Source organism: Cyanistes caeruleus, chromosome 7, assembly GCF_971803275.1.
Source record: "Cyanistes caeruleus chromosome 7, bCyaCae1.hap1.1, whole genome shotgun sequence".
Classification (NCBI taxonomy): Eukaryota; Metazoa; Chordata; class Aves; order Passeriformes; family Paridae; genus Cyanistes; species Cyanistes caeruleus.
This window is the reverse complement of record NC_141707.1, coordinates 2,348,528-2,361,140: the sequence shown is the minus strand read 5'-3', so window position 1 is coordinate 2,361,140 and position 12,613 is coordinate 2,348,528. Positions and strand designations below refer to the sequence as shown.

Sequence of the window (12,613 nt, the reverse complement as noted above, 5' to 3'; positions counted from 1 at the left end):
CAGCCTGCTGTGATGGTTGATAAGAAATATTCCTAATTATGTACTCTTTGCTTTTACTCCATAAGCAGAAAACTAAAAAACCCGTGTATTTAGGGTAGATCAATGCAGTCTTTATCCCAGTTTTTCCCTGCGAGTGGTGCCAACAGCTTAGTGTTTTCCTTGTTCCTATATTCCTCTGATTGTCAGGATTAAAATACATTTGATGGCTGCACTCTGCCCCACTCCCGGCAAATTTCCTGAATAAAGCTGTTGGTACAGGGGCTACTCACTCCACCCTTACTCTCGGGGTGTTCTTTCAATGATTGGTCATTTTAAACAAGGTTCAATACAGAACCCAGTCTAGAATGTGCTTTTAGGGCATTTTAAACATGTTTTAGGTGCCTGTGTTTAGTGGATGCCTTTTGCAAAGGAGGCAGAATTTTGAATGCCCAGTGTGTGCTCCTGTCTTGGTTTTGTCCCCTGGAGAAACATCCCAGGACAAGGAAAGCTTTGGCTCATGAGGGGTTTCAGCATTGCCTGGGTGTTTTTGGGTGTTTGGGATGTGATGCATAGGTGCCTGCCTTCCCAAAAGCTACGGGATCATAGAGTCACAGAATAGGTTGGGTTGGAAGGTCCCTTAAAACGCATCTCACTCCAAACCCCTGCCATGGGCAGGGGCACCTTCTCCTGTCCAAGGCTGCTCCAAGTCCCAGTGTCCAGCCTGGCCTTGGGCACTTCCAGGGACCCAGGGGCAGCCACAACTTCTCTGGGCACCTGTGCCAGGGCCTGCCCACCCTCACAGGGAAGGATTTTTCTCCAGAATCCCATCTAACCCTGCCCTCTGTCAGTGTGAAGCCATTCTCCCCTGTCCTGTCACTCCTTTGGGCCCTTGTCCAAAGTCCCTCTCCAGCTCTATTGGAGCCCCTTCAGCCCCCTGCAGCATCTCCGTGGCCTCCTCTGGACTCACTCTAACAGATCCATATCCTTGCTGTGCTGGAGACCCCAGAGCTGGATGCAGTACCTCAGGTACAGTCTCACCAGAGCAGAGGGGGCTCTCCCCTCCCTCGACCATGGAAGATGAGCTGGAAGAGATGGATGTAGCAGCTTTTTCTGTGACACCTGGGTTTAGCCATCTTCTCCTGCCCTAGGCTTGTTTATTGCTCTGATTGCAGGGACTGCATAAATACCACTATGCAAACTACGTCTGGAAGGTCTAGTAGGTCAGTATTAGAAAGGATTTTGGTCTCCGCCTCTTGGCAAAGCAGGATCCCTGTCCCAGAGCACGGCTGGAGCCCACTGGGCAAAGAGGTTTCATCTGGAGTCCTGCCAGTGGGACCAGGTGGCACAAGGAATTCCAGAAACAGGGTGCAGCTCCAGAAACAGGGCATTTCTGAAGTTAAGAAGCAGTGGATGCTGATGTCCCTGCTCCCTGAAGGAGCAGTGACATGCCCAGTGTTGTCTGGAGACAGCCATGTTGTGGCAGGAGCCTGGCCTATCACACCTTTGGATAAAATAAGCCGAAGACAGCCAAAATAAGCACAGAGATGTGCAGACAACTCTTTCTGTGGAGTGGTGAGACCTGTCCCCTGAGGCAGTGCAGGCTGGGTGTCCTCCAGACAGGATAGGGATCCCAGAAGTACCTGTCCAGGGATTTGCAGGTATTTCACCACTTCCTGCTGCCTCCCCCCAGTCTTCCCCCAGCCAGCACAGCCCTCAGGTCAGCTCTTCCCAGCATCCCAGTGCTTCCAGCCAGACCTCCCCACTCTCCCTCCCCAGCCCCGCTGGAGCAGCAAAGAGGTGTTTGAGTCTTGTTTTCCAAAACACTGCAACTGTAACTCCGGCCTCCCCATTACCAGGGATGATGGGCAAAACAAGCAGTTTGAGTTTGGGGGGGTGATGCTGTGCTGACAACTCCCTGAGCACCTGTGAAAGTGGGAGGTGATGAAGAGCCTCCCTCCTGCTCATTGCCAGACTTCAGCCCAGTTTGGTTTGTTTTCTTTATTTTCCTGTCTTTTTGGTTTTTTGGTTTGTTTGTTTTTTCTTTTTTAATTTGGAGCAGTAAAACCAAGCACAAAATGTATTCCAAACAAACACCTCTCTATAAAACTGCTTCCTGACTGGACAGCAAAACCTCCCTGGCACAACAAGGGATACAAGGATCTGAAATACCTACTGGTCATGGCTGAAGCCCATAATTCCCTATATTCCCAATGAGCTGGCATTTAGAAACACAGTATATCCATCTCCCCAAGGCACTTCCCATCAGAGGCACAGCACAAGAATGTGTGCTGCGGGGACAAGCAGTGACAATGTGGCTCTGGTGGCACAAAGAGGGTCCCTGAGTGCTGGCTGTGATGCCCACCAGCTGGCCCTGCACCAAGGCAGAGGAGTAGAACAGACACTAAGAATGGGCTTCTTGCTGGTATCGTACTTCAGACCCTGACCAAGCACTTCTGCCAAAGATTGGGGCTTTATTGCACTATACCCAGGCCAAGTCCTTTCTGCTAATGTTTTTGCCATGTCTCACCATGGCTTCCTGGTTTGGTTTTTTCTTTAGGTTTTTTTTTTTCTATTTTTCAGTTTGTTTTCCATTCCCCTCCCCCCCCACCCCCTTCCGCTATAATTTTGTTCTTGCTTTTCAGTGTGACTTGTTGTACTCTATGACAATAACCTTCTTAGCTCTAATGTCCCTCCTACCCCTCAGCAGTTGACCAAGCTCCACCAGTTGGCTATGCAGCAAACCCCCTTTACTCCCCTTGGACAGACCACCCCCGCTTTCCCTGGTACGTACCCACACGCCCTTTCAAGATATCCTTCTCTTACCTGTAGAGTTTCTCTCTCTTTCTAAACTCTTGCTGTTTAATGGAAATGAGCAGGGCAAGTAAAAAGTGGCAGTATCCATGGGGAGAGGTTGAGGAGAGGCTTGACAGATGTTGTGGAGGTTATGGTGTTCAAGGGCGAGCTCTAAGCCTCGGCTTTCCCAGCAGAAGCCTTGAGCACCATCCCTCCCTCCACGGAGGAGACAGCATCCCCTGCCCCGTGCCGCTCCAGATCCCGGTGGGACATCCGTGCTCTCCCAGGAGGAGTGGCTTGGGCTGGCCGGGGGTGCTGCCTCGGGGAGAGGTGCTGAGCCAGGCAGGACAGCACCCTCGCGGTGGGAAGGAGTCGTGGCTGAAGGGGGCTGCGCCGACGGGAGGACAGCCGGCCCCGGCGTGGCCCGAGCCTTGTCCTCAAGGCCGGCGTGTTCCCAGTGACCTGGGAAGCAGATTGAGCACAGGGGATGGAGGTACTTAAAGTACCGCTTGGAAATGACTTTTCTGGCAGTATGTTCATCATATTTTGAGCTTCCTAGATGAAGTGACATTGCTTATCTCCTCGAAGGGAAAAGCATTAAACCTGTTTCTTCTTTGCTCTTCAGGAGAAAAGCTGCCCTTACATTCCTCCGAAGAAGCTCAAAATCTGATGGGCCAGTCATCAGGTAAAACACAAAGCTGGAGGGACGTAAGCAGGCTTTGGTTGAAATATATTCTGTAAATAGGACTGTGCCGTTGTTGTGCTCTGAGAGGAATTGTGGTATTCATGGAGAAGACAGCAGGTTGTCTTGGTGGACACAGAGAGATCGGGCAGCACTCTTCTCCTTGGTGCAGCATGTCAAAAGAAAAGTGCATAGGCTTTATTGCCTGGCTCTGTGACATTTATGTGTAACTCCCACAGAACCACAGAATATCCTGAGTCAGAAAGGACCCACAAAGGATCATCCAGTCCAACTCCTGGACCTGCACAGATGCTCCAACAATCCCAGCCTGTGCATCCCTGGGAGCGGTTTCCAAAGGCTCCTGGAGCTCTGGCAGCCTCGAGGCCGTGCCCATTCCTTGGGGAGCCGGGGCAGTGCCAGCACCCTCTGGGGAGAACCTTTTCCTAATCTCTAGCCTGGACTCTGGCCTGGCATAGCTGCTTGCTGTTCCCTGGGGTGCTGTCCCTGGGCACAGGGAGCAGAGATCGGTGCTGCCCCTCAGGTGTGGTGAGGTCTCCCTCAATTCTGTCTGCAGAAAGGGAAGATACCAGAGTCATCACCCTTATTTCTGCATTTAATTTTGCATAAACTTTGCTCAGAAACAACAGAACAGTGCCGGTGGAAACAGCCATGACATGCAGCTCTAGCCATCTCCAAGCCATTCAGGGTGAGTTGCAATTTTAGTGGGACAGGACCCTGAGGAGCCAAAGCGTGGCTGCAGCCTTGGAGAAATTTTGTCATCTGTCAGATGTCCCACATTCATCCGTATGCGAGGAAGAGATGTGTCTTTTGTTCCCTACCATTGCATAGAGGAGCTGTCCCAAGACCTGGAGGCTCACAGGCAGGATGAACCAGACCTGGAGCACACAGCCATCCCATGCATGCCTCAAAGGCTTGGGGACAGCACCTAACTATTAAAGCGAGCGTAGCCCAAGCAAATAGATCCCACAAGACTGCAGAAATACAGATTTCATGACACTGACCTATGCAGCCATGTTTTCTGCATACCCCCTTTGCCCTTTGCAGTCACCCAAGGCATTAATCCTGCCCTGACACCCTTGTTACAGCCTCAAGGACTGCTTGTACATATCAGAGAGGGAGGATCTGGAGTGATAAAATAACCAGTCTCCAGGTCATGGGGAAGGACGTGGCCATTCCTCAAAGGCTCTGTGATGCAGGGATGGTGCAGTACCATGGCACCAAGTGTCCCAAGGGCCTTCAGCATCATCCATGTCATCTGAGTGTGGGATGGAGGATGTTGCCTATGAGTCTGAGTAGCTTAGCTTATATTCCCTAAGATTCCTGGGTGCCTCTGCTGCTCAGAGCCCTCACTGGTGCTGTGCTCCCTTCGGGAGACATTTTCTGCCACACCTAGGCTGCTGCTGAGCTGAGCCTTTTAACACATGGTCAAGGGAGAGGGACACCCTCACCAGAGGGACATGTCTGTGATAGGTGCAGTCCACCTTACCTCAAACTGTGAGGAGGCACAGTGTATAGGGTAGTCCAGGTGAAGTGTGTGCTGTAAAGTCAGCATTGAGCATTGCCTGTGCTGTAATACCTGGACAGGAGATGTTTTGTGCCTTAGTACCCCTGGCAGAGGGCTGCCTGCTGGAGGATCTGCATCCTCATTCCCTGCACTTCCTCTCCTCTCTGTGTTCCCAAGGGAAAAATCTGGTGAGGAAGCTTCCTGCAGATAGATGTCAGCCAGGTATGTCTGGGAAGCTGCATTCAGGAAAGCACACTAAGTACAGTGTCACATAATCATGGAATGATTTGAGTTGGAAGGGCCCTTACAGCCCATCTTGTTCTACCCCACTGCCATGGGCAGGGACACCTTCTACTATCCCAGGTTGCTCTAAATCTCATCTGCCTCATCTACACTTCCAAGGATGGGACAGCCACAGCTTCTCTGGACAACCGGTGCCAGGGCCTCCTACCCTCATTTCCTAACATCCTAAGATCATGCATGAGCACATCAGAGATACCCAGAGCTCCTCTTCCTCTGTGCTGAGGCCCTCCATGGAAATATGTGAGGAATTGGGTGCTGCTGCTGTCTTGTTTTGCAGGAGCCCTGTACTTCCAGTCTCCTTGCACTTCTTCATTCTGCACCTCTTTAACCACCCTCTTTCCATGGATACAGATCTGGCAGACTCTTCTGTTCTTATAAGCCTTCATCAGTGGTTGATACCATAAGGATAAGGGGTTTTTTTTCCAGTTACTGCAAATTCCTGTCAGGCAACAGACAGCTTCTTTCTTGCAGATCTGACATAGGACGTCCCTGCTTCAGCACTGAGGTGATTTAATATGGGAAACCATGGGACAGACAGGCTTGGACCTAGGATCACTGCAGCATGGTGTCCTCTTACCTCAGGAGCTGCACCCACAGGGTATCCTGCTGGCTCCAGCCATTCCTACCATGGAGGAGAGAGTTCTCCCTGATCCAGGAGAGGGTGGGAGGAAGCTGCTGCCTTTGCTCCTTGCTGTGTGCTGTGCTAGTTTTGGAGGGAAGCAGGATCTAGATCTCCATACTGTTCATCTTGCTTTCCCTTGGGAATAAGAGGGACAGCTGCTCCTGGGTCCAGCTAGGTTGCATGTCTTAGCAGTCTGGCTCAGATTCAGCACGTTGAGTCTGTGGGACTTGACTTGCAGAGGACTTGTGCCGCCGGATCCCGCAGGGACACTGGTTTTGAGGCACCAAGCTGCTGTCACACCCCAGCAACTCAGTGCTGCTGCATCCAGAGAGGGCTGGTGGGTGTCCCAGCCAGCATGCTCTCTGCTGCTGTGTGGGAAGGTGCTTCACCCAACTCTCTTTGCTGATGATGGAATCTTGCACCCTCCTCTGAAGCCATTCCCCGTGGGAGGATGAAGGGTGGGAAGTGAGGCACTGGTGGGATGCAGGGAAGGTGACACCCAGCTCCAGCAGAGGTCAGGTAGCAACTGTCTTCCTCCTCCTTGTCCCAGAGTGTGTGATCCCCTTCCCCTTCCCAGCCCGGAGCAGGATGCAGCCTTGGCAGTGTTGTGGGAAAACAGCAGAGCTCTGTCATGTTGCCACTGCCAGCTCTAACCATGTTCCCTTGAATCTGCCAGGTTTGGATGCCAGTCCCCCGGCCAGTACTCATGAACTCACCATTCCCAATGATGTAAGTAAATCCTAGTGCTTCCTTGGCATGTCTGTGTGTGCGTGTGTGTATACACACATATGTTTGTATATGTATACATAGATCTATGTATAAGCTGCAGCCATTTGACTTTGTTAGAGATTCCACTTCCCCATGATCCCTCATCCATGTCCGTGGGGGACCAACCGGCAGCACAAAGCACCCGCAAGACTCCACCCCGTCGGTAGCTTCCCTAGATACAATCCTTAATGCTCCATTTCCCTTTCCAAGTGAACTCGGTGCTCATGAAACATGCCCAGTTGACAGCACTGGGAGAGAGCTCCCATGACAGCCTTGAGTAAACTCTTAATTGCTTAATCAGGCTGTGGCGGGTCTGAGGTGATGTTCCAGCTCAAGGGTAGTGGCTGGGTGGAGTGGGTGGGGAAGAGGAGGTAAGTAAGTGACATTTCCGCTGCCACAAAGTGCCACACGAGTGTCTGAAGGACAGTGCGTCTCAGTACTGCTGGCAAGCAGCTGTGGGGTCTGATAGGTGAAAGCTTTGTGGTAACATGGGTGGTGGACTGGGACACGGGCCGGGTGGAGGCGGGAGCCATGCTGGGTGGGGAGGAGGTGGGATAGAGAGCATGACACAGCCAGCACCTGGATCCACATGAGCCTCACTTGCTTTTGGACTGGTTTCTATGGATTAAGACCCAATCTGCTTCAGTCAGGATAAGAGCAGGTGGAGCGATGACATCCAGTCTCTATTCCCATCTCCATCACTGACAAGGACCTTCAGCTCACCCTCATCAGGAACCTCTGGATGGGGTCTGTCAGCTGTTTCTCCTTCTCCCTGCTGTTCACCAGCAGCCAGCAGTGCCAGGGAAAGGCAGCGATCCCAGCAGCAACTGCCGGCCACCTCTGCCAAGACCTTTGTCCACCCGAGAGACATGGCAGTGCAAGAGTCTGTGAGCACCTGCTGACTGAAACCCATGGAGATGCTTTGCCAAATTACCACGGGAGGGATCTGCAGAGGAGCCCGTGGGGCCTGATCCCAGATCTGCTTCTGTCCACCCAGCAGGGACTCCTCTCCAGGAAACTGCAGGGAGCTCTGCAGGCACTCCTGAGGTTCCATCATCCACGTCTGCTCAGCATGGAGGACCATAGCAATGAAGGCATCTTCAGGAATATAAAGAGACCCCTTGCAAAAGGACTCATGTAGGAGTAAAGGATGGGAGGCGACCTCTGAGAACTCAGAAGACTTGGAGCATTCATTTGCCAGAGACCCAGCTCTCACCAGACGTGGGAGACATTAGATGTTATCACCTGCATCTTGAAAACTCCTCCTTAGTTCTCCCCATTGTTGTTTCAACGGCTTTCAAACACCCACCACCACCCTCTCATGAAGGAAAGGACAGGTTTGGGTTCCTTTAAAAGTCACCAGGTGTGTTTTATTGGTGTAGCTTGGAGTTGTGCTGCAGTGGAGGGAAATCTGATGATACCCATCTTGCTGCCCCTCTGACTGTCAGGAGAAACTTAAAGGCCATTCAGCTTGGGTGTAGCTGAGCATCTGCCTAAATAGTTTGGCTCCTCAGGTCTCTCCAGCAGATTTCCATTTGCTGAAGCATCTCAGAGTTATTTCTGTGCTGTGAAGACCAGGATGGGCTGAACATACCCCCACAGACCCTGGGACAGTGGCTGCCCTTCCAATGTATATTCAAATCCATATGGGATAAAAACCACCATGGCAGCCCCATAGTCTGGCCAAAGGATCAGAGAATATTTGAAGGAGTAATCATCTCTACTTATACCATGCAGAAATCCAGCAGCTGCCAAGATGAACATCCAATGTATAAAATGCCCTTGGGAAAGAGCTCAAGTGGCCAAAAAGGGCACGCAGAGCACTTCATGCCTGTGTTGGTCAAGCTGGATATCCCTGTATGTGTTACCAAGCTTTGGAAATGCTTTGAGGGAGACGCACAAATGAGGAAAGATCACTGAAGAAATTTAGGCCACTGAGGACCATTGAGGAAATTCAAGGGATGAACAGTTGAGGAAATTCAAGCCTCCAGCTGGCTCTGATTTTTTCACAAGAGTAGGAAGGATGTGGTTTTTTTTAAGGTCCACCTTTCCTGTGGGTGCCACAGCTGTGTGGTGCTCTCCTGTACCCGCTGGCACACCACTGAATTGCACCAAAAGAGCTAGAGAGGGGTAGCAGAGGTACTGAGGGTGTGCTACTGGGATAGAAGAAATGTGGGATGGGGTCACTACACCAGCTGATGAGTGGGCTCCTGGGGTTGGCCTGTTGCCAGGGAAGGCAGCAGGCTTGTTTCCTTGGATTTGTTGTGACTGGCAAGGGGATAAGTACCTGCAAAACACTGACCATCCATTAAATCATGAAAATTATTATTACTGAAGCGAGCCCTCCCTGAAGCCCTCTGAGGTGCTGGGCACCATGTGCAGATAATGGAAATTCTTGCCCACAAGGAGCAGGCCTCTGGATGAGTCCTTGGAGGACCGTGCTCACGCGCTGGTAGGATTCACCCCGGGCTGTCCCTCTCCTGTTTTCATGAGCATTAAGGTCACCCTTGTCCCAGGTGTACTTGCGTCCTGCCGGTGACTGCCAGAGCTGCCGCCTCTCAGACATTCCCTCCGTGCTTTCTTTCCTAGCTAATAGGCTGCATAATCGGACGCCAAGGGACCAAAATCAATGAAATTCGGCAGATGTCGGGAGCGCAGATCAAAATCGCCAACGCCACAGAAGGATCATCGGAGCGCCAAATTACCATCACAGGAACCCCTGCAAACATCAGCCTTGCGCAGTACCTCATCAACGCCAGGTGAGCCCGCCTCCCGCCTCGGCCGATCCCGGCCCGCCTCGGCCGATCCCGGCCCGCCTCGGCCGATCCCGGCCCGCCTCGGCCGATCCCGGCCCGCCTCGGCCGATCCCGGCCCGCCTCGGCCGATCCCGGCCCGCCTCGGCCGATCCCGGCCCGCCTCGGCCGATCCCGGCCCGCCTCGGCCGATCCCGGCCCGCCTCGGCCGATCCCGGCCCGCCTCGGCCGATCCCGGCCCGCCGGCGCGCTGGGAGCAATCCGTGCTTCAGGTGCCACGGCTCAGCAGGGGCTGCCCAAGGCCGGCTGGGATGGACGATGTCTTGCTTAGACCTCTGAGCAGGGACCAGATATCGGCAGCAGGACATCTCCCCCCAGCCGGCACTTTGGCTGGAGACCGAGAGCCGCCACGCTGCTGGCGGTGTGGCCGCGGGTTCCGCCGGGCTCCCGCCCTTCCCGCCGCCTTCGCTGAAGGATTTTGCTCGCGGGTGGGCAAAGTTGCCGCCGTCTTTGCCTCTGGACGAGGCCGGGGATGGGGACAGGAGCAGAGCTGAGCCGGTGGCAGGGAGGCGTCACTTGGGAGCTGCTTGCTGGCGTCCCAGCATCGCTTACTGCTTTCCACGTGCTTCCAGGCCTCCCAAAGGCTTTTCTCCATTCAGTGAAAACAGTCAGTCCAATAAACCCAGGACATGGGAACGGCCCGACTGCTTCCTTTCCATCATGAAAAGCTTGGCACTGCAGGACTTGACGGGCGCCAAGGGTTCGCAGCACTGCCGCTGGCTGGGGGGAGACGCACCATGGGGGCCGAGGGCCTGCGAGGGCCTGCGAGGGGAGCGTGCAGGGGAGGCGTAGCTGCAGAGAAGAGCCGGGAATCTGCTTCGTGCAGGCAGCAAGCCGTGTCCAGTCTGCTTGCTCAGACCTGTTTGCCCGTGCCTGCGGACGCATGGAGAGCGAGTTTAAAGGGATACAGGACCTTCCTGGTAGCTTTGCGCCCGCCTGGCAGAGCCACTCACACGGGCCCATCCTCCTGGGCAGGACCGATGCCGTGCCAACCCGCCGCCAGCCCCGGATGCACGCAGGCTGCTGGCAGTGCCCTGAGGACGGGGGGCTGCTGGCGGCGACTCTGACACTTGTTGGGGTGTGGGCTGGGAGCACCGGTGAGGTCTGTATGTGCTTTCTGCTCCTTGCACCCAACCCACCCGAGCCCCAACCCGCAGTAGACCCCCGCCATCCCATCCCGCCCCGCTACCCCGCTGCCCATGCCCGTGGCACCTCTCCCCCTGCTTGGGCGAGGGACGGGGGCAGCCCCCCGCCCACGGGCATGGCTGTGGCTTCCCCGCAGACCCTTGCCAATCCCTCCCTCCTCTCCTCACTCCCCGAGACGGGAGAGAGAAAGAAAAGAAAAAGAAGCGCCTCTTAGCTAATGGGAAGGGCTAGCTGAGCTGCCCCCTGTGCAGAGGTGACCTGGTGGGGCTCAGCCTCTCCCGCAGTTTCCAAACCAGAGCAAAACAAGCAGCCGGAGGAGCTGACACAGCTGCCTGTCCCCCGTGGGAGGGCCGCTGCTGTAAGAGAAGCTGTGCTCTGGGATGACTCCTGCCAGCACTTCTGGTAGGTGACACCCCTGCCATGACACGGTGACAGTAAAGGGCACCACCTGGCTGCAGCGAGGAGTTGGGGAGGCAGCCAGCCATTACTCTGGCTCTGTGCTCCAGCCCCCTGTGCCCTCCATGGGGGACCCTCAGGCCACCCAGCGATGCTCTGCCCGCTCTGTCTGCGTGGGGTCTGGGCAAGAGGAGGAGCGCTGCCCTGCAGGGTCTTCGTTTTCTTTTCTGCTCCGGTGATTAAGCACTTGTTTTTTGTCTCCCCCCTACCCCTCTCTCTGCCCCTGTCTATTCTAGGCTGACGTCTGAGGTCACTGGAATGGGCGCACTCTAATTTCCACCCACCATCCTCCACTCCGCACCACCCGACCCTCTCCAGCCACCGGCACTCCACCCAGCCTGTACTGCCTGTACATTTACCGTCTTTCCTTTGCCTCCACAGATACTCTTTTCTTTACTAACAAATACATATATATACATATAAACACACGCACGCATATGCACACACTGGAAGGTTTCTTTACGAGCTCTTTGCTCTGTGCTCCCGAGGCTGCTCCCAAGCTCTTTGGTTATGGTCCTTGTTTTCAGCATTACAGTGTTAATTCTTCATCTGCTTTTTGGGGATGAGGGAGGGGGGAGGGGGGCGCTGTTTTTTTTCTCTCACTGGCGAGACTGCAGGAGCTGGTGTGGTCTCTAGTCTAGCGTAGCTACCTACACGTTTGAGTTGACATTGGCGGTACTTCCTGTAGCCTAAGGACATACATGATGCCACCCAGAGCTGTGCCTACTTCAGATGACTTAACTTTTCCCGCCCTCCTTCCTTTGGTGCTCCCCTTTGCTTGTCCTGGCTCACCTTCACCACCTCATGTCCCTGCCCTCAGGGCAAGGGCATACTTTTCACCCGTGTTATTTGGGAAGCAGAAGCCAAGTGCGGTTCAACCCGCAGGCTTCTTTCTTGGAACATGGCATGGTCCAGACAAATCCTTTCTCCTGCTAAACTAAGGGAATCACACACACACATATACACACAAATGCTCATTTTTTTAAAACAAATGAGCACCTCGAAGTGGTAAGAACTCAGCTGTACAGGATTCACACCCCCCAGGGGCCTTTGAAAGCACTCTTTTGGCAATTCCCCATGAGCAAAACATTTGGACGATAGCTCAGGAAGCTCTGTGAGCTGGCTGTGTTTGTCACTGTTTGTGTTCAATAAATGTCTGTGCAGCTCTGGTACCGATGGGCTCTGACTGTTCTTCTCCTGGGTTGCCCCGACAATACCAGCCCCATCCTTCCCTCTGCATCCTTCCACACCTTTTTAGCTGCTTGGAGGGAAGGTGGGGGTTGTATGCACGAGTTCTCAATTTTTTATTTACTATTATTATTATTATTATTATTATTATTATTATTATTATTATTATTATTATTATTATTATTATTATTATTATTGTTATTATTTATCATCAGCATCATAATTTTTTTTGTTTCATTTTTTTAGAGAAGGTCCCCTTGACCAATGCACTTCCTGAGTGATTCCATGCTTATTGGTTTGGGGTTTTTTTTCCAAAGGGAGAGTATTTGGCTTGCATA

The 12,613-nt window shown here is 53.3% G+C and overlaps 1 protein-coding gene across 50 annotated transcripts in view; it reads left to right on the top strand.

Annotated features, from left to right (window-relative positions):
* PCBP3 (poly(rC) binding protein 3) overlaps nt 1-12,613 on the top strand; it is a 55,059-nt gene that overhangs the window by 36,425 nt on the left and 6,021 nt on the right. For 10 of the 50 annotated variants that reach the window (XM_023930524.2, XM_023930513.2, XM_086898208.1 and 7 more), the window contains 4 exons: nt 2,684-2,762; nt 3,398-3,457; nt 6,581-6,633; nt 9,262-9,431. In XM_023930524.2, the coding sequence (XP_023786292.2) occupies nt 2,684-2,762; nt 3,398-3,457; nt 6,581-6,633; nt 9,262-9,431 (362 nt within the window). Of the gene's footprint in view, nt 1-2,683; nt 2,763-3,397; nt 3,458-6,580; nt 6,634-9,261; nt 10,588-11,323; nt 12,260-12,613 lie in introns of those variants that run through there. The other 40 variants (XM_023930526.2, XM_023930517.2, XM_086898218.1 and 37 more) reach the window with 9 other exon arrangements.